Source organism: Myotis myotis, unplaced genomic scaffold (assembly GCF_014108235.1).
Source record: "Myotis myotis isolate mMyoMyo1 unplaced genomic scaffold, mMyoMyo1.p scaffold_m19_p_11, whole genome shotgun sequence".
Lineage (NCBI taxonomy): Eukaryota > Metazoa > Chordata > Mammalia > Chiroptera > Vespertilionidae > Myotis > Myotis myotis.
The window spans coordinates 52417480-52441826 of record NW_023416315.1 but is presented as its reverse complement, the minus strand read 5'-3'; the positions used below and the strand labels follow the sequence as shown (position 1 = coordinate 52441826).

Sequence of the window (24347 nt, the reverse complement as noted above, 5' to 3'; positions counted from 1 at the left end):
GGAGGATGTGTATGAGCCAACACAATTTCTTTATACATCAGAGTAACTACCCCTTTGATAGTGAGGAATCTGTGTGATCATTTGCAGGATGGCCACAGTAAATGCTTGCCCGGTGAGAACGATGTCAGCTTTTATGACAGTCGAAGAATAGGGAATGTGCAGCGTAGGCACTCACTCTCTGACCCTTTTTTCTCCCAGGAGTCCTGGATGGGTACCTGTTCTGCAAGTCTCTCTGCATGGATGCAATACAGCACTGGGGCAAGCAGTATGATGTCCACAACCTGTATGGCTACTCTATGGCGATTGCTACAGCAGAGTAAGGATACTGTTGCTATGGACATCAAACATAGCACATTCTTGATCTTGCTAGATACCAGGTGCCAGTGGTTTACTTTTAAGAACTTTGCAAGATAAGTATGGTTATTATTACTGAATGAATGGAGAAACTACCTAGGGAAGAAGGAGTCCCATAAATATTCATGGAAAGTATGAAATAGAAGAATGCATGAATAAATGAAAAGTTGGAAGGAAAAAAGAGAAGTAACTTGACTAAGTTCAAACAGCTAATACATTGTAAAAGCAAAATTTAAGCACATTTATGCATGAATCTAGGTCCACGTATTTTCCTCTCTGCCACACTGTCTTGTCTGGAGGGTGGAGGGTTAGGTAATTAAGACTCCATGTGCTTTGGGGTCTTAGATGCTGGCTCTGCCTTCTGTGCTGTGTCTGCCTTTGTGTGTGGACTCAAATTCTATAGTGAAGAAAAGGTATTGAGAATTTACTCTTTCCTGCAACTATGACAGAAGGAGGCCAGACCAAAACCACATTCATTCATTAGCAAAGTCATGGTGTGATTTTAGCCTTCTTGAAAGTTGTTAAAAACATTGTAAAGCAAATGTTTTTAAGACTATAACAGATTTCTTATTTTAAAAATATAGATGATACCTATAATAATAAAAGTGTAATATGCCAATTAGATTGGATAGCCAAATGACCTTCCAGATGAAGCCAGGGCTGCAAGGGCTGAGGCAAGCTGCTGTGGCTGCGAAGGCCAAAGCCCTTGCACGAATTTTGTGCAGTGGGCCTCTAGTATCTTTATATTTACTTATAAAAATATTCACATAGATACATAATTTTAAAATGTCTTTTCTTATTACAAAACTAGAGGCCCAGTGCACAAAATTTGTGCACTGGGGGGTGGGGTGTCCCTCAGCCTGGCCTATGCCCTCTTGCAGTCTGGGACCCCTCACTCCTTACTGTCCACCTGTTCTCTCCTCCTTACTGCTCGGCTCGCTGCTCCTTACTGCTTGGCTTGCTGCTCCTTAGCGCTGCTGTGGAGGTGAGAGAGGCTCCCGCCACCACGGCTGCACTCACCAACCGTCAGCCTAGCTTCTGGCTGAGTGGTGCTCCCCTTGTGGGAGCACACTGACCACCAGGGGGCAGCTCCTGCATTGAGCATCTGCCCCCTGGTGGTCAGTGCGCATCATAGCGACCGGCCATTCTGGTTGTTCCGCCATAAAGGTCGCTTAGGCTTTTATTATGTAGATTGTGACCAAAGTGTTTCTACTTAAAAAAGAATTTAAGTCCCAAGAGGGGGTTCCTATGTTCATTTGTGTGTATGTCTAAAATCACACCCTGTGAAAGACCAGTGATTAGGACGGGGTAAAAGTACGTCTACAGTTGTCTGTATAGAAAAGAATACAACAAATAAATAACAGTACAAGAATAAATCTGTGTTTTGCATGTTCACAACTGTAAGCCTACTTTTGCCCCACCCTGTTTATACACAACTATATAAAGTTAAATTTTGCCTTTGTTCCATAAAATTTGTATGCCTATTGTTAGTAGCCTTTTAAAGTCTGCTTTGGAATGTCTTGAAAATTATGGAGTTATTGATGTACATAAGAAAACACCTTAAAATAAAACAAAACATAAATATCCTTAATAATTCAGTCTGTGCCATCAGCAACTCTAACTCCACCGGCAGAGAACAAGAAGAGGCAGATGGGGTTTTGACTTCTGAGGCCCTTGGTATATGTTGCTGGGCTGAGACATACTAAGGTTGCACATTGATTCCCACTCTATCTCTTTCTAGAGCTGTCAAGACTGTGTTCCCTAATAAGAGAAGCTTCATTATAACCCGTTCCACCTTTGCGGGATCTGGCAAGTTTGCAGCTCATTGGTTAGGAGACAATGCAGCCACCTGGAATGACCTTCGATGGTCCATTCCTGGAATGCTCGAGTTCAGTCTTTTTGGTATCCCAATGGTGAGTTCACATCCCAAGTTCTCTTATGAACCTCAATTTCCAGAAAGCCTCATTTTAGAAAGTTTTCAAATCATAAGACTCCCCTCCCTACCCTCCATGGCCCAGGGATTTCATATCTTGAGAGTATGTGTTTCATCTACACAGTATGGCTCTGATCCCACCACATTCTTCCTTGCATTGTCTTATAAAGATAGAAAGTTCAACCTTGAAGTGATATCATTGGAACATTTCTTTCTATTCGAGTATAATATACACACATGAAAGTGCACATATCCTGAAGTATACAGTTGATGAATTTCACAAACTGAATACATCCATGTATCCAGCACCTGGGTGAGGAAACAACATTACCAGCACTTTAGAAGTGGCTTTGTCATCTTTTAGTTAAATTCAACATATATATTTATTGAGCTCCTACTATATGCAAGGTATTGAGTTAGGTATGCATGGTGAGGGCAAAGAAAAACATACATATAGTAACAGAAATGCCTCTCTTTCCCCAAAGAGTTTATAATTTAGTAAGAGGAGACATATATAAACAAACAATTATGACAAGCTGGGGTAAGCGTGCCAACAGGGACATATACGTCAACTGTTAAGGGAAATCCTGAGAAAGGACTTAACAAGATTATAAGGAACAAAGGGAGTCAAGAGAAACTTCATGGAAAAGATAGCACTTGAGTTTAACTTTGAAAAGTGGATATAATTTTTCTGACTCATGGGGGGAGGTCATTTTGATGGGTCTGTGAGGGTTGGTGTGTAAGACTAGAATGGTAAGTAATGCTGGAAAGATGGGTTGGAGCCAGGTTTTGTGGAGCTAATAGGATAAGCTGAAAGGAGACTCTGGAAATTTTTGAATTGATGAGTAACAATATCAGGTTTAGGTGTTGGAAAATTAATTCCAATAGCAGTGTGGTCAAAATAATAATATAAACAACATTTCTAGTAACTGTTCATCAAAAAGCTATTGTGTGTCAAGTGTTTTACTTATTTCACTTAGTAAAACCCTCTGTAACTAATTAGTGCCTACTTTACTGGTAAAGTGAGGAAACTGAGGCACAGGAGGGTTAAGTAAGTTACTCAACGTCACTTGGCAGTAGAGTGGACACAGGATATAAACCAATTCAATCGCACCATATTAGCCTTCTCAGTAAGAGGTTAGCAAAGTTTAGTTGAAGTCCCTGGTAGAAAGCAAAGGGGGATGTCCTCCCTTTGAGCTGACTGTGTGTCCTTCCAGGTGGGTGCTGACATATGTGGCTTTGCACTGGATGCCCCTGAGGAGCTCTGCAGGCGGTGGATGCAGCTGGGAGCTTTCTACCCATTTGCCAGGAATCACAATGGCCAAGGCTACAAGGTAAGTCTCCCAGGATATAGGATGTAAATAAATTTGGCATCCCTTAGGACTGCATCTAAGGAATGTGTTGAGCCATCCTCCTACCTGGTGCTCAATCAGGCTAATTTGCACCACTGTTTGCAATCAACCAGGACCTATGATGCACCATTAAAATGCCCTGTGCCACGCCTCTGCTATTTCTATGCTTCAGTCAAGAAAATGGCGAGTCTGTGAAGGTTTTTATCAAACCTCTGTATACTTTATCAACATTGCTTATATTGTAATGAGAATCAAATGAGGAGATGCTTCAAAATTATTGAACCGGCAGTCTCTCTAGAGAGCACCCCTAAAGAGTGGGTGAAGGGAGCTGAGTTTCAAGGTGAAGAATGGCCACTTACTTGGTGAAATGATCTCTCTTTGCCCACCTGTACTGATCAGAGGCCAAGCTTCCAGGTCTTTCAGGAAGTAAACTCTCGGTTGTGATGAATGGGGTCTGGAATTCTCCAGATACTTCTGTTGTGCATGGCCAGCTGACAACTGCAACATCTTCCTTCCTTCCAGGCCCAGGATCCTGCCTCCTTTGGAGCCAACTCTCTGCTGTTGAATTCCTCCAGGCACTACCTTACCATCCGCTACACTCTACTGCCCTATCTGTACACTCTCCTTTATCGCGCTCATAGCCGGGGGGACACCGTGGCCAGGCCCCTTCTGCATGAGTAAGTCCACCTAACCCAAAGGCCTTTTGTTAATGCAACTGATGACATTGACTCTATCATCATATATAAGAGTGACAATTGAAACAATTCAAACCCAGGTGGTATTTGCAAGGCTATTGTTGCCTAGATACTGTTTAAGTATTACAGCCTATTCTCTTTTGGGACGGAAGCTAGACTAAATGTCATGGGACTGGGGTCTTTGTTCTGTCACCAACCAGCTCTTTATCTTAGACAAGTCATTTTAGTTCTTTTATCCTTAGTTTCTTTAATCTTAATTTAAAGGATTGGTAGCTTGAACTTGATGGTCTCTGTTGTAACTCACTATGTTCAGGCTCTAGGACTTAAGAGGCTTTCCTTATCATAATACAGTTAATGTCCTTATGTGTCTGACATTTTAGGCCCTCAAGCACATATCTGCTTTATTATATATTCATTAGAGGCCCGATGCATGAAATTTGTACAAGAGTAGGCCTTCCTTCCCCCGGTTGCTGGCACCAGCTTCCCTCTGGCATCCGGGACCTGGGCTTCCCTCCCACACCCAGGACCCGGGCTTCCCTCTGGCCACTGGTAGGCACCTGGGATTCAGGCTTCCCTCACAGCCCCAGCTTCATCCAGAAGGTCGTCCAGAAGGATGTCCAGTTTAATTAGCATATTATATTTTTATTATTATAGATTATTTGGGGTAAGTTTTTGCCATCTCCTGGAATTCTCTGTTAAAAGGCAGCTAACATAAGAGAGAAAAAGAGTAAAATTGTAATAATCTTCTATTTTTGTGACCAGATCCAGTTTCTTTTTGATGGTCAGCTGAACTTTTAAAATGTACAACTTACTTTACTTATTTCTTTATAAGGGAGATATGGCAATTAGAATTCGGCCTTGAACCTGCCTAAGCCTAGCATAGATACTGGAACAGGAATGTCTGTTTAACCTGGGGAGAGATTAGGAGGGTACATGGGCTAGAGGAAGCAGATCTCTCTGCAGGATTGGGGAGGTGGGAGTTGAATAGGCATCATAGAAAAATTGGGGGAGTTTGCCCTGGGAGGGAACCTGCATGTTTTGGACAGGCTGAGGGGAGAGCTTCCAGGAAGCGTTGGCTCACATCTCAGCAAACGTCTCTCCAATCTCCAGGTTCTATGCGGACAGCAACACTTGGGATGTGCACCAACAGTTTCTATGGGGGCCTGGCCTCCTCATCACTCCGGTTCTGGATGAGGTATGTGTTCCCATAGAGACACACTGGTGGTGTCAGCTTCTGTTCCTGCAGCCCTCTCCTTGGAACCATTTCTCTTTATTCCAAACCCATTTCCAACATGTGTGGCTGAGTCAGGCTTGATGACAATGTGCTGGGGAGGTTGTATATCTGATACTTTCACATTTTCTTTCCTCTAGAAATCTTTTTTCTGACCAAGTTCTCAACCAGTGTAGAAGCATCTACTGGCAACTCTGGGTTTAAGAATGGTCCTATTTGTTGTCAGATCATCAGAGCAGATCAGTACTTGTTCTGTGAAGTAGAGGCAGAAGGGTGTAATGGCCCAGGATCACTCTAAAGTCCGGGGCACAGGGTGGAGGGAGTCAATGGGGGAAGAAGGGGTACATCTGTAATAATTCCAAAAATAAAGATAAATTTAAAAAAATAAAGTTAGGCTGATGAATGTGAGATTGTTGCCTGCGCCACTTAGTACCAATGTGATCTAGGAATGTCATCATGCTAGTTCCTTAGCTGTAAAGTGAGATAATAATAATCCCCATCACTGGGGACTGTTGTGAAGTGTGAATGAGATAACCAATGTAAAGCTGGAATTTTTACCACAACATGTTTCAATATTGTCATTATTCTTTTTTTTTTTTAATACATTTTATTGATTTTTTACAGAGAGGAAGGGAGAGAGATAGAGAGTTAGAAACATCGATGAGAGAGGAACATTGATCAGCTGCCTCCTGCACATCTCCTACTGGGGATGTGCCCGCAACCCAGGTACATGCCCTTGACCGGAATCGAACCTGGGACCTTTCAGTCTGCAAGCCGACGCTCTATCCACTGAGCCAAACCGGTTTCGGCAGTTGTCGTTATTCTTAATGTGGTTCCACTTAGGATTTTTTCTTGTTGTTGCTCAGTTATTGCCTTTATTATTCCCATTAGAAGAAAGGCATGAGTCGATAACAAGGCCAAGAAATGTCATTTATGCACTCTCGATATATGGTAAAGAAGTTCCCTAGGGAATGCTAGGAAATGTATTTGATCCCTTTCAGAGGCTGGGCCATGAAGAAGTATATTTTGTTTTCATTTCAGGGTGCAGAAAAAGTGATGGCCTATGTGCCTGATGCTGTCTGGTATGATTATGAGACTGTAAGTAGCACTCACTTTTCTTAAACTTTTCAAGACCACAGCTACAGCTGTGTAGACAAGAAAGGAGTGTTTCTGTAATGTCTTCTGTAATTTCAGCCGAGTCAATGAAATGAGCCTAATGACTTAATGTCAGTCATGATGAAATCGGATAAAAACTCAAGTAGAATGTCTCATGGGCAAATGCTGGAAGGGCCAAAGAACAATTTGAGTTTGGTCATGAGTTAGAGCTATTCATTCATATAATGTATATCAAATAGCCTCAACATGGCATACACGTGCCCCCAAAACCTAATTGATGACAAAACCTGTTGTTTTTGACGTTTCCCCTTCTCTTGTTTGATTGTCCGACTAGACAGTAATTCAGCTAGGTGGTGGTAAAGGAGAGAGCCAAGATAATTCAGCGCAGGGATGAAAGCTGGAGGTGAATGTCCCATCATGGCAATGTGATTGATTTGTCTTCATGCTTCAGGGGAGCCAAGTAAGATGGAGGAAGCAGAAAGTGGAAATGCAACTTCCTGGAGACAAAATTGGACTTCACCTTCGAGGAGGCTACATCTTCCCCACCCAACAGCCAGCCACAACCACTGTTGCCAGGTACAGCATGACTGAGTTTCCTTTGAGGGGCAGGCTGACAAAGCTGGTCATTTCTGTGCCCATCTGTTCCCATGCAGAAGATGCTGACACGTCATGTTGAGGGTGGGGAGTGGGGAGGAAGATGCTCTAGTGTGTGTGGTGTATGTATGTGTGATTGGTCATTAAACTCTGCCCCTAGGCCTCTTCTGAGGAAGCTGTGATTTAGAACTGCATCCAGATAGATTTTGAAAGACCTTAAACCAGTGGTTCTCAACCTTCTGGCCCTTTAAATACAGTTCCTCATGTTGTGACCCAATCATAAAATTATTTTCGTTGCTACTTCATAACTGTAATGTTGCTACTGTTATGAATCGTAATGTAAATATCTGATATGCAGGATGGTCTTAGGCGACCCCTGTGAAAGGGTCATTTGACCACCAAAGGGATCGCAACCCACAGGTTGAGAACCGCTGCCTTAAACCCTAATCTTCCTAAACCCCCTTGAGAGAGAATATTTTTTTAAAAATCCTCTAGCCAGTCATTCTGTAGGTTTTAATTGATATTTCCAAAGTGAAGATCTCAACCGGTTGCTCCTCTGCTTAGAGAAAATTCTTTCATTAGTAGGGCATTCAAGGCTAGTCACAATCCGGTTCCAAGTTACTTAATAATTGTGCCTCTGGGTGTACATTAGCACATACCTGTAGATCACCATCCTGAAAATCTTGCTATTCTCCAAACATACCCTTCTATTTTCCTGCATTTGGGCTTAAGCACTTATTATCTTTTCCAACATTCTTTGCCTGGTATGTTCTTTTTTTTTTCAAATTTATTGGGTGACATTGGTTAATAAAATTATATAGGTTTTAAGTGTACCACTCTTTGATACATCATCTGTATATTGTATTGTGTGTTCGCAACCTAAGTCAAATTTTCCATCACCATACACTCGACCCCCTCTACCCTTCATAACCTCTCCCACACCCTTTCCTCTGGGAACCACTATAGTGTTGTCTGTGTCTATGAGTTGTTGTTTGTTTGTCTTGTGTGTTCACTTGTTGCTTTCAGTTTTATATCCCACATTTGAGTGAAATCATATAATTCTTGACTTTTTCTATCTGACTTATTTCACTTAGCATGATATTCTCAAGATTCTAACATTCTTTGTCTAGTGTGTTCTTAATAATCCTTCAAATTAAACTCAGATTTTATCTGCAGGAAATGTTTCCCAACTCTTCCAGCAAAGGGAATGCTGCCACTTCCAACTTTCTGGTCATATGTTATACTTTTTTGGTGTTTAGCTGATTTTTTTTCTTTCCTCCTTAATATTGTTAAATATGCCAATCATATTGTTAAGTATGCCAATTTTATATTTTTTACCTGAAAATACAATTATTTAAAGTCATTAGTGGAATCAAAATCAATAGTTGTTTTTGCCAATTTCTTTTATGCTGGCATATTATCTTATATGATTAGTTGTTTTTGTTTTTCAAATGTGGTGATCTTAAAATTCCAAATGTGGGTCTCATTCTTCTAGAGATGATTTGCTTTCTCTTTGATTGCAAGCCAGGATTGCTGTCCTGGATCACATTAGCTCCCTGCAGGGACCATGGGTTGTATTTTATCTAGGATCAAGCAGTATTTTAGTGGGTGGGTCCTTCAGAATGTCTGGTATCCTCTAGAAGATCTAATCCACCACACTGCTAGAAGTGTCATTCTGGACTCCTATAAGTATTTTAACTTTTGTGTCACACTTTACTTTCTGCTTTGATTATTTGGTGAATACATTTAATATTTCCTACAATATTTAAGGTCATCAATGGAGTGTCTGTTCATCTTTGTATCCCTTAGACTTCCTAGCAAATGAAAACTACTCAACATATGCATGTTAGATGGAAGCAGGTGATTTTGTTGATAATGGGATCGAGCTTGCATAGGGCATAGTGGAAGGCTAAGCTGTGAGAATACAATAGACTGTGAGGTCAGTGAGGGATGCAACATGATCAGAAAATTGGGAGGTAGATTATGTCCATCTGTTTCACTAACTTACTGAGTAGTGTTTTGTGTTTCTTATTCGTAATTATAAAGCAGATAATTGGAATGTTTTCTTTTACTCTCAAAACAAACTAATAATAAATAATAAAATTAGGAAAGGTGACATTTTATAGATAGACCTTATTGTGTTTTATTGCTTTCTGAGTCAAAATGGTTCTCTGGCAGGGAAAAAATGTATCCCCCAGCCACAATTAATACTTCTTCTGCATGTAACATCTCTTAAGTGATTAGGCTGAACCAGTTATTGTCTATTTTTTTTTAAAAAATCACAATTATGATGTTTATTAAAATAAATTTAAAGAAAAATTTCTATTAAAAAACATAAGAATCATATCCAAATTTTAGCTTCCCCATCTTCTTTGGTATTGAACCTAGCATTAAGGATATAAAATATTTTATCTTAAAGTTTAGTCACTAGGTCCACAGCAAGTTCCCATATAAAAAAAATAGGAAATCAAGTTGCTGTGTTTTCTAATAGTTTGTATTCTAAATAATACTTGCATTGGTAGTTTTTATTGCAGTTATTGTGTGATTCTGGTGCTTAAATTTTTTGCCTCCTACCATAGGTGTTTATTGCTAATGTTTGGGGCAATGATTCTAGAGAGGAATGTACCTGTTGATTTTGTGCCTGAAGAAAAGCAGAGCAGTCTGATGCTAGGATCCTTTTCCATCTGAATCTGATAGTCATCCTCAATTTATCTGACAAAATTCTTTGAGTTTTAAGTCTTGGTCTCTTAAATAAATATCTTCTCCTACAGTCGACGGAACCCTCTTGGTCTTATCATTGCCCTAGATGACAACAAAGAAGCAAGAGGCGAACTTTTCTGGGATGATGGGGAAACGAACGGTGAGCCAATGTCACTATTTATGAACCTGCATCTTTGAGCTACCCCTCTGGTCATTCAGCTGGGGGAGATATCTCACCAGGCACAATAGCATTCATCACTGGAGAGAAGAGTTTTGTTTTAGTAGCACTGTTTATGGTAGGTGGACCACTGATGGAGGAAAAACACATTTCTACCTTGTAGAATTCTCCCATTGGCCAGCAGTAGTCATAGGCTCTCATTTTATTGTCAATGGGAACCTGAAAGATGTTTTTAACACCATTCCTGCCATTTAATGTGGACATCTCCCCCAAAAGACTACTGAACAAATGTTGATCGTATGAAAAAACATAACCAGTGAAAAGGCAGTGAAAATCTAGCTATGTGTCTATATCTAGTTTCTTAGCACATTTTTCTGTCTCCAATATACTAATGACTCTTGAGGCTTGAGCTTAGGAAATAGACTCACTTAAGGAATATTCCTTGGAAGCACATGAAAGGGAACCTTTTCAAGGTTAAAGGAGAAAGGAAAAGGGAAAACAGTGACTTGGCCTTGGAGACTCTGTCTATAAACTTGTCCTTATCAAGATGTAGCTTCAAAGACAGCCAGAGTAAAAACTGTTCTCCTGTGGTGGGCAGATCAGAGTCTGACTCGTCTTTCTCTCACTTTCAGATACTGTGGCCAATAATGTTTATATCTTATGTGAGTTTTCTGTCACCCAAGTAAGTAGCATATTTTTGTGTATCTTAAGTGTGGGCTTTTGTTGGTCCACAAGACTCATGTGTGTTTGTGTATGTGTGTAATTATACTTTTAGCTTCATATGCATTTATGGTATAGGTGAGCACATTCTCCTAATAACTGAATCAATCATGTTAGTTAGAAGGAGGCAATGAAATGAATAAATCAAAGCAGTCAGTTTTTTAATAGTAATTATTAAAAAGCTCTCTTTCTTTCTCTCTTCCTCCTCAGGAAGTATCAAAATACATTTGTACTAATTAAGCACAGATGAGTAGAGATAGCTAAGAGACATTCAAACCCATTTTGGGTATCTGATCTAGGATGGAATATTTGAGTGACTTGAGAAACTGTGTTTTATAGTTAGATCTTTGTGCTTAATTGTTTTGCAGAACCGCTTGGATGTGAAGATTTTGCAGTCAACCTACAAAGACCCTAATAATTTAGTATTTAAAGAGATTAAAATCCTTGGGACCCAAAAACCTAACAACATTGTAGTGAAACACAATGGTGTACCAACTCAGGTTTCTCCTAAAGTCACTTATGATCCTAACCGACAGGTAAAAATCCCTTTGGTTGAGACAGTTTATCAAGAATTCTTCACAGCTCATGGTGTTCCTTCTTACCAAGGTTGAATGGGTCCTAAAGGACCAAAGTACACTGAGGCCTGGAGTGAAAAGTCAGAGGGTTAGGAGAGAAAAAAGAATGAAGAGTGGGCTAGCACTAGAATGAATGAGGGAGTTGCTGGGAAACTGGGATAAAGGCAAATAGTCTTTTCATCCTTACTCCCCCACTGGCCCTAGTCTTCTGTTCTCTCTGGGACAGAAGAAGTGTGGGGAACAGAAATAGAGGAAAAGTAGATCTGAAAACTGATGGCTGATGCTAGAAAGGTAAAGAAGGGAGGAGGTCCCCATTAATGAAAAATTTGAAAAGAGTGTTTTTTTTTTTAACTGTACTGAGATATATTAGTATAAATTCTCACTAAAACACATACATTTTTAGAAAAAATTTTAAGTCAAAGAATTTGACAAGTCTAGGTAATTAATGGCTACTTATTTGGTTAGATGATAACAATAAAATAACTTTTCATCAGTTGTGATAAGATATGATGCTCCTGAGTAGTTGTAATCAGTTCCTCTGATATTTTAACACTAGAGGCTTGATGCACAAAATTCGTGCAAGGGTCTTGGCCCCTGCTGCGGTGGCGGCTGGGGGCCTCTGCCACCTCTGCTTTGGCCCCTGCCAGCGCGGCTTCGTCTGGAAGGATGTCCAGTCTAATTAGCATATTACACTTTTATTACTATAGATTAGGAGGGACCCTTTCCTCAAATACTTCTTACTACAGGTATGATCTGGGATTGGGAGCTACTGGGTTAGCATGTTTCTGAGGGACCTTCCAAACTTAAGAAAATAAGTAACTTTAGTTTTCTATTATAATGATATATCAGTGACATGTGACATTTTGTCCTGATAATGTCCATTGAGGATGCATACATAATAAAGTTAGAAGAAGTATTACATTTTTGTTGGTGAGTACAGAAAAGTGCAAGCCATTTGACAGATTCACATATGAAAACAAATTCAATACATGTTTGTTAAATAGATTAATTAATATAAGGCCAAAGGGGCTCTTTAACTGTTTCAATTTGATTTGTGAGGAAACACAATATATACATATGAAACTATTGGGAAGGGGACAGGCAACCCAAACCAACATATGCAAAGTGTTAACTTATTCTAAGTCAGTGTTCAAAGCTTAATGGAATATTGAACAAAGTCCTTGCAGAATATAGGGCTGGAGCTGGACTTTGAAAGACGATGCATCAGCTAGAGATTCATTTGGCTGCAAGTGTCAGGAGACTCAGCCAAATGGTGGTTTAAACAAGTTGGATTTTTTCCCTTATGCAATAAGAACTTTAGAAAGAGGTCAGTTGCTGGCATTGATTCAGTGGCTCAAGGTTGTCAGGGTTGATACTTTTTTCTTCTCTTATGATTGGAAGTGCCTCCTGCTTAATTCCAGTCACTATGGCCTTGCTTTAGTACGAATAAAAAGAGGAAACAGGAAAGAAAGAAGCAGTCCCTTAAATCAAGAAACAAAAGCTTGGCTCAAAATTTACCCATTAATGGCCACAGCTTTAATTCTTAAGTGGGAACTTTAGTATTCTAAACTGAAATAGTAAGAGGATAACTTTTATGTAGGACAGGCAACTAGCAGTTTATTCCACAGATGAGCATTTGTGAGGATAAAACATTCAAGGTTGGGATGTCAGAATGAGCCAATCTAAGGATGGCCTTGTATTAGTAAGAGGTTAGCCTTTCGTTAGTCTGTGCATATTATATAACTAGAACAGGTAGGATTCACTTTTGGAAGGAGATCAGTTTGGACAGATAACTTATGGTCAGATTTTGGAAGGTCTTAGTGCCAAAACGAGAAGGATCTGATCTAATGTCAAAGGGTCACTTATTGACCCTCAACTCAATGTTTAAGAGAATTGTCATGGAGGGGGATGGGATTCATAGTCCAGGGAAGTGCAAGATGAATTTAGACTGAGAAGAGACTGGAAGAAGGATGATAATCCTTAGAATGTAATTTTATAGCTCTGGACAAATGTGAACTTTCTCTAAGGAAATTGCTAAAGAAGAGACAATATAACAGTATATAGAAAAATGTTAGATATTTGAATTAGAAAGTGGGATTTTTAAAAGTTTTCAAGTTTTGAGGCTTTGGCCTGCAGAAATGAAGAGGTTGGGGTGTCAGAAATAGAAGGAAATGGAATGATTTTGCCAATTCACCAATTTTGCAATTGATGAAACAGACCCAAGGAATTGAAATACTTTGTCTAAGTTTCCACAGCAGAATGGAGATGAGAACCCAGGCCATGTTATTCTTATTCCTTTGTTCTTGCCATCAGTCTAGACCACTGGGGGACACTGGTTTGGGGGAAGATAAACTAAATTTGGAATGACACTTGTGCTTGTGTGTGTTATGCTACAAGGGGAAGTGCAGAAGCAAGCCTTCCTGACAAAACAAGGAAGAGGAAGCAGGTGAGGGAAGGAAAGAAAGGAGTGATTACAGAAGATTTTATTTTATCAAATTCTTTTCAAAATGTTATATACAAGATTGACATAGAGTTGTGACATTTGCCTTGTTGCCATTGGGTGGTTCCTGCTCCCACTCCCCATATAGTTCTCTCCATAGAGGCTCCAGTGGTATGTCACTTGGATTATTCAGTCTGGTATGATTTCTATTCCTCTCCCCAAAGAAGTTTCAGATTTTGCAAGGCCTATGTCCTGAGGGTAAATTTCCTTGTCACTTCCCCATTCCCACAGGTTGCCCTTATCACAGGACTTGATCTTGTCCTGGGAGAAGCATACACTGTGGAATGGAACCTGGTGATGGAGGATGTAGAAAAAATAGACTGTTATCCTGATGAGGATGGTGCTTCTGAAGCAAAGTGCATTGCCCGTGGCTGTGCCTGGGAGGTAAAAATGCTGATGGTGTTATCATAATTAAATTTCTTTACACTTAACCTACAATTTCATGAGCATAGCACCGGTACCTATGTGATTACTTAAAATCCACAGAAAGAAAGGACTTCCAAAGGAAACTGGGTTTTTATCTGGATATGAAGAGTAGGTAGCGACAGGAGTGAAAATTATTTTTAAAAAAATATTTTACATGGAGACCAGGAATTTAAACTTGTATCACAACCAAAGAGCACATAGGGAAATAAGTGATAGTCTGGCTGCATCTCCCTGTAAATTACTTTTTCCAGCCCCTTTGTATTTGATAATCCCAGGACCACATGCTGAGCTGACTTTGGCTTTACTTCTCAGGCAACCACTTCCCCAGGAGTCCCTTTTTGCTATTTCACCAATGAGCTATATTCTGTTGATGATATTCAGTATAACTCACATGGGGCCACAGCTGTCATCTCCTTAAAGTCTTCTCTTTACGCCAACGCTTTGCCCTCAACACCTGTGAACACCCTCCATGTGAATGTGACCTACCACAAGAATGACATGCTGCAGTTTAAGGTACGTGTTCACAGACTGTGTATCAAATACTGACTAGCACTTTTCAGTTCCATCAGTTTTTGCTAGTCAAGGTTACAAAACCCTAAAATAAGTTCACTCTTCTAGGTTAACCATGCTATCTTATACTAGGTCATTATCCTAAGAGCAGTGAGAAACCAGTAATGGCACAGGGAGACCTGTTCTAATTTGCATTTTTAAAAGATTGCTGTGTCTACTGAAAGGACAAGAGTTGAAAGGAGAGACAAACTAGGAGGTTACCAGCTAGGTAATCCAGATGAGGGCTGGAGCTTGGTTATAGTACAGGAAGGAGATGGGGAACAGCGGACATCTTTGAGAGATAAGAAGGTAGTGTTACAGGTTCTGGTGGTAATTGCAAGTAGGTAATGACAAGAGGGAAGAACCAAGAATGATTGCCATGTTGCTAGCCTCCATCTCTATATGGAGTATGGCAATATTAACCATAGTGGAAACTCTGGAAAGGTTTGAGCTTGGGAAAAATCAGATGATGAGTTCAGTTTTGGATACTGAGTTTGGGATACCTGTGAAATAGACATGAAAATGATTTATTCTATGATTTATTACATCTAAGGACTAGTGATGGCCTATTTTATGTATATTTCTATATTGAACTGTGAGTGTCTGAAAGACAGGAAATGTCCTTTTATCTTTGTGTTTCTGAAATCTAACACCGAGTCCAGTAGGTAGTCAGCACTTAGATGTTCATCAAGAGAATAAATGAAAAACATCAGGCTTCACCTGACAGGTTGTTCACATTCTAATATCAACCTGGACTCTGAGTTCTTGTACATCTTATAATATAAGGACGAGGCTTTTATATTCCTGTCCTCACCATAGACCTGGTGGCATTTGATAGGCACCTAATGGGTTTGAAATAAATGAACTTGCTTAGGTTTCCAGCTTTAACTCTTTGCCAGTCTACTTCCTGATCACACAGTAACTCTCTACAAAATATTTGCCTCTTTCTGACCTTGCTTTAATACTCAGTGCCTTTGCACTTATTTCTCTACCAGAAATGACTTGATCTCCTTTATGTGCTGAGTTAATGGCTATAAAGCTTTTAAGACTCAGTCTGTATTTTCTCTGTGAAATCCACTCAGTCTCCCTGGAAGTGTTAGGTATTTCCTTCCCTTCAGTGTCACACTTCTGCAAAGTTCTACATTAGCATATTATCACCCAAGTGTTGTGGGTACATCTCTTTTACCTCCCATTAGCATGTGAATTTCTTTCTTTTTTCAAACTTATCTTTATTGTTGAAAGTATTATAGATATCCCCCTTTTTTACCCCATTGACTCCCTTCATTCCTTCCTGCCCGCCCCCACCCCAGGCCTTCACCACACTATTGTCTGCATCCGTGGGTTATGCATATATGTATATAAATTCCTTAATTAATCTCTTCCTCCTTTTCCCTCTGAGATTCTTCACTCTGTTCCATGTCTCTGGATCTATTTTGTTCGTCAGTTTATTTTGTTCATTAGATCCCATATCATATAAGTGAGATCATGTGATAATGGTCTTTCTCTTACTAGCTTAGCATGTGAATTTCTTAAAAACAATAATGTGTCTTATGCAGTTTAGTTATTCCTAGTATCTAGTACAGTATAAGCAGGAATATATTAGATACTCAGTGAATCAATTTTTAGTGAGGATACCTATTTTATTTAACCAAGTACTGATTTTTTACAGAGAGGAAGGGAGAAAGAAAATGATAGAGAGTTAGAAACATTGATGAGAGAGAAACATCAATTCAGCTGCCTCTTGCACACTCCCTACTGGGGATGTGCCCGCAACCAAGGTACATGCCCTTGACCGGAATCGAACCCGGGACCCTTTAGTCCGCAGGCCGATGCTCTATCCACTGAGCCAAACTGGTCAGGGCGAGTTTATATTTTTTAGGGGCAGTTCAATTCAGAAAAGTTTTCAGGTATTCACATAGACTCATACTTCTACACATAAACTAATAAAAAATATAATCATAAACCACATTGATTCTAGACTGATGTTCCAGGATAGCACCAATGTCAAAGTGAATGTGTTATTATAATAGAAGCCTTAAGTAAGATATGACAGACAAAAAAAAGAGTTAAATCTAACATTGTTCTTTCATATGTTAATAAAATCCAGAGTATTATGAGCTTAAAGACAAAAAAATATAGCATTCATACTCTTTGTCAAGGTCATCAGGGTTTTGCTAAGGTTATGGGCTTTAAGGGCGCCATAGTTACCTAAAGTCATTTTTCTCTGTCACTAGATTTATGATCCCAACAACAATCGGTATGAAGTCCCAGTCCCTCTCAACATACCCACAGTTCCAACCAGCACCCCTGAGAGTCAACTCTATAATGTCTTCATTAAGAAGAATCCATTTGGGATTGAAATTCAACGCAGGAGTACAGGCACCGTGATGTAAGTGGCTCCTAGTCTGATTTGAAATTGATGGATACCTGCACATTCATTGCTCTGCCCATTGTCCTTGGAGATATACTGCTCAAAGCACCACACTACCCATTTCCAGTTTCATGAATAAGTTATTTCCTTTGGGTCTGTTCTTATGAGAAAGCCCTCTGGGAATAATTACAGAGGCAGTTGCATGCACTTAGGCATTCATTCAACAAATGTTTGTGGAGTGCCTTTATCTTTTGTGGTTATAGAAGATAAGGTCTCTCTTTTTATGACAAAAAATAATAAGTAAATCACAAAGATAACTCAAGTTAAAATATAAATAAGGTGGTTTAGATAGTGACAACTGCTATGTAGGAAAAGAACAGGATGATTGAGGGTTGTAGAAGGTTACTGCTTTGGGTACTGTGATCAGAGTGGATCTCTCCAAGGAGATGATATTGGAAAAAGGACCTGGGTGAGGAAAAGGAGCCACTCATGTGGAAATCTGAGGGGTGGGGAAGAACAATTTAGACAGATGGGCTGAAGAGTACACAGGCCATGAAAAAGGAGTAAACTTGGCATATTGGGGGCGGGTGGGTGGGAATATCCAATACAGAGTTGGAGCAATTTAGTAGGTAGGGAGGTAAGTGATGGGAGATGAAGCTGGAGTTTAGGTGGGTTTCATATTAGACTTCATAAAATTTTGTAATGGAAATCACTGAAGAATTGTAAATGGGGGAGTGACATGATGTGAAATACTTTGAAAAAATTCACTCTGGATGCTTTGTAGCAAATGTGGTCTGTAGGGAGCAGGAGTAGAAGCTGGGGTTGGTATGGAACCATAGCAACTGAGTTGGAGAATGCTATTAGATGGGCATTCTGAAAGAAGAACTGAAGGGAGGTAGTAATAGAGGAAAATAAAGAATGAAGCTTGCTCCTGGGCTTTTAGCAAAGACATCTATGATTATTTTAATCAAGTAGTTTTGGTTTGGTTTGGTTTGGTTTGGGTTGGGTGATTAACAGGATTCTGGGTGGGAGAGGAGGGAATCAAGAGTTTGGTTTTCCTTGAAAAATTAGCTGCTTGAAGCCAATAGAACAGCCTGTTTCTTTCCCAAATATACTCTTTTGTGTTGCAGTTGGGACTCTCAGCTTCTTGGCTTCACCTTCAATGACATGTTCATCCGCATCTCCACTCGCCTTTCCTCCAAGTATCTTTATGGCTTTGGAGAAAATGAGCACACAACCTACCCAAGAGACTTGAATTGGCACACATGGGGGATGTTTTCCCGAGACGAACCCCCGGGGGTAAGGGCAGAGTTTTGGAATCTGGGTCTCTGCATCTCTCCACCCACATATGTACACTTCGTGTTTCATCTTCCCAGACTCAACTTGGGTGGTCACATCTGTTTTTAGGCAAATGGGCCAATTCCAGGCTCCTTTGTTTCTTATACATTTTATTTATTTCAGAGAAGACTAGACACACCTTACCAATCAATTTTTGTTGAGTTTCTTTTTTAGCCACCTCTTCCCACTTTTTCATATGATTCTTCCAGTACAAGAAGAATTCCTATGGTGTCCAACCCTACTACATGGGACTGGAGGAGGATGGAAGTGCCCATGGAGTGCTTCTGCTAAACAGCAATGCCATGGGTAAGATGATGCCAGCGTCTCACCTTATTTTTGTGAACCAATCATTCTTGAAGAAGTTTAGAATGTGTTTGACCTAGCTGCCCGCCAAAGTAAAAATCATTATCATGTGGCCAGTTTTGTTTCCTCTTAGCCTTTCTACTTAGCCTTTCTGTTTATTTTCAGCTCAGTAATATGTGTTAACAAGAATGAACTAAACTCTTATTTGGCAAAAATCATGTAAGAAGGGATAGCAACACTAAGCAAGTCCCAGTTATCCTAGAGATCAGCTAGTGGAAGCTATCTGTATAATTGAATTAGTGAAGACGCTATGGGCAGAGCACTCTCTCTGGGGGTATGAAGATGTGAAGAAAATTTTTATTGTATATTGGAAAGAGGTGGGAAAAGCAGGAGGTGGAGGGGAAAGCGTGCATGTAAAAAGTGGTGAAATCTGAATAAGGTCTATACCTGAGTTAATAATATTATGTCTATGTCAGTTTCCTGGTTTTGACAATGTACAATGGTTATGTAAGATATTATTATTGGGGGGAACTGGGGAAAGCCTATATGGGAATACTTGGTACTATTTTTGCAACTTATAAGTCATAAACTATTCTAAAATAAAATTATAATAATTAAAAAGAGCAGAATGAGAAAACGTATAATAAGATATCAAAGAACACCAAAGAGAAAAAAATCCAGAGATAGGACCCTGTAGACTTTCGCTTAACTTCTTCAGTTCTGTGTAGGTACAGTACAAAGTACTTTCTCACAATACAGAGGCATTGGAAAAGGGAGAAGTTATGCATTTCAGGAGATAGTTCATCACATGAAAGATTTTCAGATTGACTTGTATTTTCCTACATTTTCAGATGTGACATTCCAACCCCTGCCTGCCTTGACATACCGTACCACAGGAGGAATTCTGGACTTTTATGTGGTTTTGGGGCCAACTCCAGAGCTTGTCACTCAGCAGTACACTGAGGTAGGAGGGAATTCAATGGGTTACCAAGAATTTAAACAGTATATTTTGTGTTCCAAAACCTACATTCACTAGTATAGTTCTCAGATAATTGGGTTTATTGGTCTTACTGGGAGACAGATAGATTATAAAATAAATAAAAATATATACATCCCAATAATCATTAAATTCATAGCCTCTCAAAGCATTTCAGAGCAGTAGAATTAATAGTACTAGGGATGGTTGGGGAGGTGGCAATAGTGGTAGTGAGGGTGATGATGTTGGTGATCTGATGATGACGATAGTGATGTGATGATGATGGTAGTGTACAGGTGGTGGTGATGGTGGTTGCGAGTGATGGTGTTTATGATGGTGGTGATGTGATGGTGATGGTAGTGTAGTGGTGGGGAAGGTGGTCATAGTAGTAATGACAGTTGTTTTGGCAGCAGCAACAAACATTTATAAAACTAACTGTATGTCACTGATATGTGTCAGAACAGTTTACATTGACATATTACCTCATTCAGTCCTCAGCTCACAAAAAAAACACTGAAGCAAATACTATTATTATCCCCAGTTTAAAAGTGAAGAAACTGATGCACAAGAGGTTATTTAACATTTGTCCAGGGTCACATAGTCAGCGGGGATTGGAACGGGTATGATGACCTAGGCTTTTTGCCTATGGATTATGTGTTCTTAACCAGTAAGCTAGACTGCCCCTAGGAATCAGAGTAAGATGAGATTTTCCAAAATTCCTGGGCAGGGAGGTCCAGTCTAGCAGGAGGCTTTCTCCAAGGTATCCCAGTGGCTGTGCCTCTTCTCAGTTTCTCTCTGGATTTGAATTTGTTGATCGTCTAACTTGGAGCACTGGAAAAATATTCTTATTACTTTGTGTACAACTTCAATTTAGAGTGTTCTTAAAAACTAATATTTTCTGTCTGTTTTTAGTTGATCGGTCGGCCAGTGATGGTTCCTTACTGGTCCTTGGGATTTCAGCTGTGTCGCTATGGATACCAGAACGACTCTGAGATTGCCAGCTTGTATGATGAGATGGTGGCTGCCCAGATCCCCTATGTACGTTCTCAGTCTCTTGGTGTACTTGTTCTGGGTCCTCACAGCTAGCCCCAGTTGTGTCTGTATCTGGATTCATTTGCCTTATTTTTGCAGGATTCTGTAAAGTTACAAGATGCTTTCTCATACATCACACTGAGCCTCACCCCAACCCAGTAATACAGGTGGGGGTCATGGTCCTCACCTTAGAGCCACAGTGATTTGCTAGAGGAGGAGGACATAGGCCCAGCTTTTTGCTAGATCATGCTTCCATTTCTGTTATATGAATTCAAAATATTTAGTCAAAAACATCCTTGGTTCCATAAGAATAGAAGAATCCCCCCAATACTAGTATTGTTTAATTTTAAAAACTCAACCCAAATTCAGTCAGATCATTGCGTGTGCAGATAGAATCACTATTCGAACACTATGCCAGGCTGGAGCACAGTGTTCCCTCAGCTTTGAGTTAATCCTCCGTTGAATGTAGGGACCTTGGAACTAACTTTCAGAGGAAATACATGTGGAATAAAACTCTTTCATTTCAGGACAAGAAGGGTCCAATAATTAGATAATTGGTTCCATGAGCCAATTACATACAGTGGTCATCAAAAGTAGGTTTACAGTTGTGAGTCTATGAAACACAGGGTTTATTCTTGTATTATTATTTATTAATTATGGTATTATTCATACAAATAATTATAAACCTACTTTTGCCAACCCCTGTATTTAATTGTATCCTATTTATTTTTTATTGTTTACAGTTGTTTCTAGTCATAGGAAGTGCAACATGCACTATTTCATTCTTAATGAGAAAGCTGTGTTTAACAACCCCCAGGATTGGATATCCAAAGCAATTACAGTTTTTGTTTTTGGTAGATTCACCATCCATGTTGTATTCCTACTGGGTAATTGACATTATGTTATTTTCTCTGAATCGGAACCACAAATAATACCAGGGCAGCTCTTGGGGGAGGTAGCAACAATCACTCCTTATATTGGTCATATACAAGGCACTCCCTCATCCATTGTTTTCATTTATTCTCAAAAACAGCCCTGCTGGATAGGCATTATTATCCTATATTTTGCTAATTTAATTTTCTTTTTATTTTACAAAGAAAAATTAGAAGGTTAAGTAGATTTCCCAGACCCTACTACCTGACAAATGACAAAACTGGGATTTGAAAGAATCCAAAAAACACCGTCTGAAATTCCCTACTGGTTGGGTTAGGGTTGGTCTATTCTCGTCTGGAACCTGCAGCCACTGAGTTCCCTTGTGTGTCCCCCAGGACGTGCAGTACGCGGACATCGACTACATGGAGCGGCAGCTGGACTTCACCCTCAGCCCCAAGTTTGTTGGGTTTCCAGCTCTGATTAATCGCATGAAGGCCGACGGGATGCGAGTCATCCTCATTCTGGTTCGTCCCCCTGTGAATGGGAGGAGTCTTTTGGGAGCGTGAATAAGCTTTGGTGGAGAAAACTTTACACGTACTGTGTTTCCTTCCATGTTATGTGCAGAGAAGTTGAGGGTCAAAGAGAAGCTCTACAGTTCAGGTGGAAAGTAGTGCCTTCCCTATGGAGGAGTTTTTCTCTTTTCTGTCCCCAGTCATTCTCTGGCTTTGTTTTTCTCTCCTGACCTGTGTGTTGATTGTAGGACCCAGCCATTTCTGGAAATGAGACAAAGGAATATCCTGCATTCGATCGCGGCTTGAAGGATGATGTCTTCATCAAGGCTCCAAACAGTGGAGACATTGTCTGGGGAAAGGTATGATTTTCACAGTGACCCAGGTGAAGGGTGGGTCACTGTTAATATGTTTGTGCCTGTTGTTTAACCTTTTCCATTTGGCTTTGAGGTCAGAAGTTCTCATTTTGTCAATCAATATCTGTCAACACAGTTAAGGAATGTTTAAGGAATGTATATACACTGAGATGCACTTCTCTCTAAATCAAGCCTATGTGAAAAATCCAAGTATTATCACCTATAGAACCATGGTTTATTATTTCTTAGGAAATGCTATATAAGAGAAGTTATCTCCTGCATTGCTTTTGAACATTTTTCTCTCCACAGGTCTGGCCTGATTTGCCCAATATCGTTATAAACAGCTCTCTAGACTGGGACAGTCAAGTGGAGGTAAAGGGTCCTTTGTGGATATTGGGTGAAGTCAGGGTTACCAGGAAGGTCTATCTTTTAATCAGTTTATTTGTTTTAGAAATGACTCAGACATGGCTGGTATTAATCTTTATTCTAATCCTCTATCACCCTGCCTGCCTACCATGTTTTCCAACCTGCCTGAGCTGGAGCTCTCTGTTCTTCGTGAAAGATTCTCTACTGGTTCCATGTTTCTACCGCTATTTTCCACAAAAAGACATTGCTGGCCTGCCTCCCTCTCCCAGCCTCTCAATGAAGTGGCTCACTACCCTCTCACATTTCTGTGATCCCGTATACTGATCTGTTTCTGTTTTTTTTCTTTGTGTTCCTTTTTTTTGCCTTATATCTAGACATATGGGTTTCTACTTGCCTCTTGTCCATTGTGTATAAAAGCTGGAAGTTCCCATGACCAAGTCTTTCTGTTGCTTCCCCTACCCTTACTACTAGCATTATTGAGCTTAACTCTTAAAATGCACTGGTGAACATAGAGCAGCCGTGGGCAAACTACGGCCCGCGGGCCGCATCCGGCCCGTTTGAAATGAATAAAACTAAAAAAAAAAAAAAGACCGTACCCTTTTATGTAATGATGTTTACTTTGAATTTATATTAGTTCACACAAACACTCCATCCATGCTTTTGTTCCGGCCCTCCGGTCCAGTTTAAGAACCCATTGTGGCCCTCGAGTCAAAAAGTTTGCCCACCCCTGACATAGAGGAACCTATTTACTGAGACATACAAAGGACCATAAAGTTCTATAACAAGCAATCTGGCCTATATAAAAATGTATGAATATTTGCTGCTACTAAAGTGGTGTGAATTCACAATTAGGCACTGAGCATTTATTTTATGTTCTAAGCTAATCACTATGGGGGAATACAAAGATCAATCAGAAGAAAATAAAACAAGGTCATTGCTCTCAAAGATCTTACAGTATAGTTAAGGAGTTAAACCTTGGGTCTACTTTCCAGGTTAAAATGAAAACATAACTTTTATTATTTGAGGAAAGTAAGGGGAAGGTGCATCTTTTTCCTAAATCCTCCCAATTTACTTGACACACAAGAGCTATTTTCAAGTGATTCTGAAGCTAGAGAAAACACAGGTGCATACTAGTTAGATGGTCTAATGCAGTGGTCGGCAAACTCATTAGTCAACAGAGCCAAATATCAACAGTACAACGATTGAAATTTCTTTTGAGAGCCAAATTTTTTAAACTATATAGGTCGGTACATTGTTATTAACTTAATTAGGGTACTCCGAAGGCTTAGGAAGAGCCACA

At 39.9% G+C, this 24347-nt stretch overlaps 1 protein-coding gene across 3 annotated transcripts in view; it reads left to right on the top strand.

Moving 5' to 3' along the window:
- The window catches only part of MGAM (maltase-glucoamylase), an 80163-nt gene that overhangs the window by 38287 nt on the left and 17529 nt on the right, over window positions 1-24347 (top strand). For all 3 annotated transcript variants that reach the window (XM_036328504.1, XM_036328505.1, XM_036328506.1), the window contains 20 exons: window positions 199-316; window positions 2096-2267; window positions 3505-3621; window positions 4162-4316; window positions 5445-5529; window positions 6607-6663; window positions 7133-7257; window positions 10047-10135; window positions 10786-10835; window positions 11242-11409; window positions 14180-14332; window positions 14687-14887; window positions 17158-17312; window positions 18425-18593; window positions 18842-18938; window positions 19787-19899; window positions 20824-20949; window positions 22212-22340; window positions 22577-22687; window positions 22991-23053. In XM_036328504.1, the coding sequence (XP_036184397.1) occupies window positions 199-316; window positions 2096-2267; window positions 3505-3621; window positions 4162-4316; window positions 5445-5529; window positions 6607-6663; window positions 7133-7257; window positions 10047-10135; window positions 10786-10835; window positions 11242-11409; window positions 14180-14332; window positions 14687-14887; window positions 17158-17312; window positions 18425-18593; window positions 18842-18938; window positions 19787-19899; window positions 20824-20949; window positions 22212-22340; window positions 22577-22687; window positions 22991-23053 (2453 nt within the window). The remainder of the gene's footprint in view (window positions 1-198; window positions 317-2095; window positions 2268-3504; window positions 3622-4161; window positions 4317-5444; window positions 5530-6606; window positions 6664-7132; window positions 7258-10046; window positions 10136-10785; window positions 10836-11241; window positions 11410-14179; window positions 14333-14686; window positions 14888-17157; window positions 17313-18424; window positions 18594-18841; window positions 18939-19786; window positions 19900-20823; window positions 20950-22211; window positions 22341-22576; window positions 22688-22990; window positions 23054-24347) is intronic.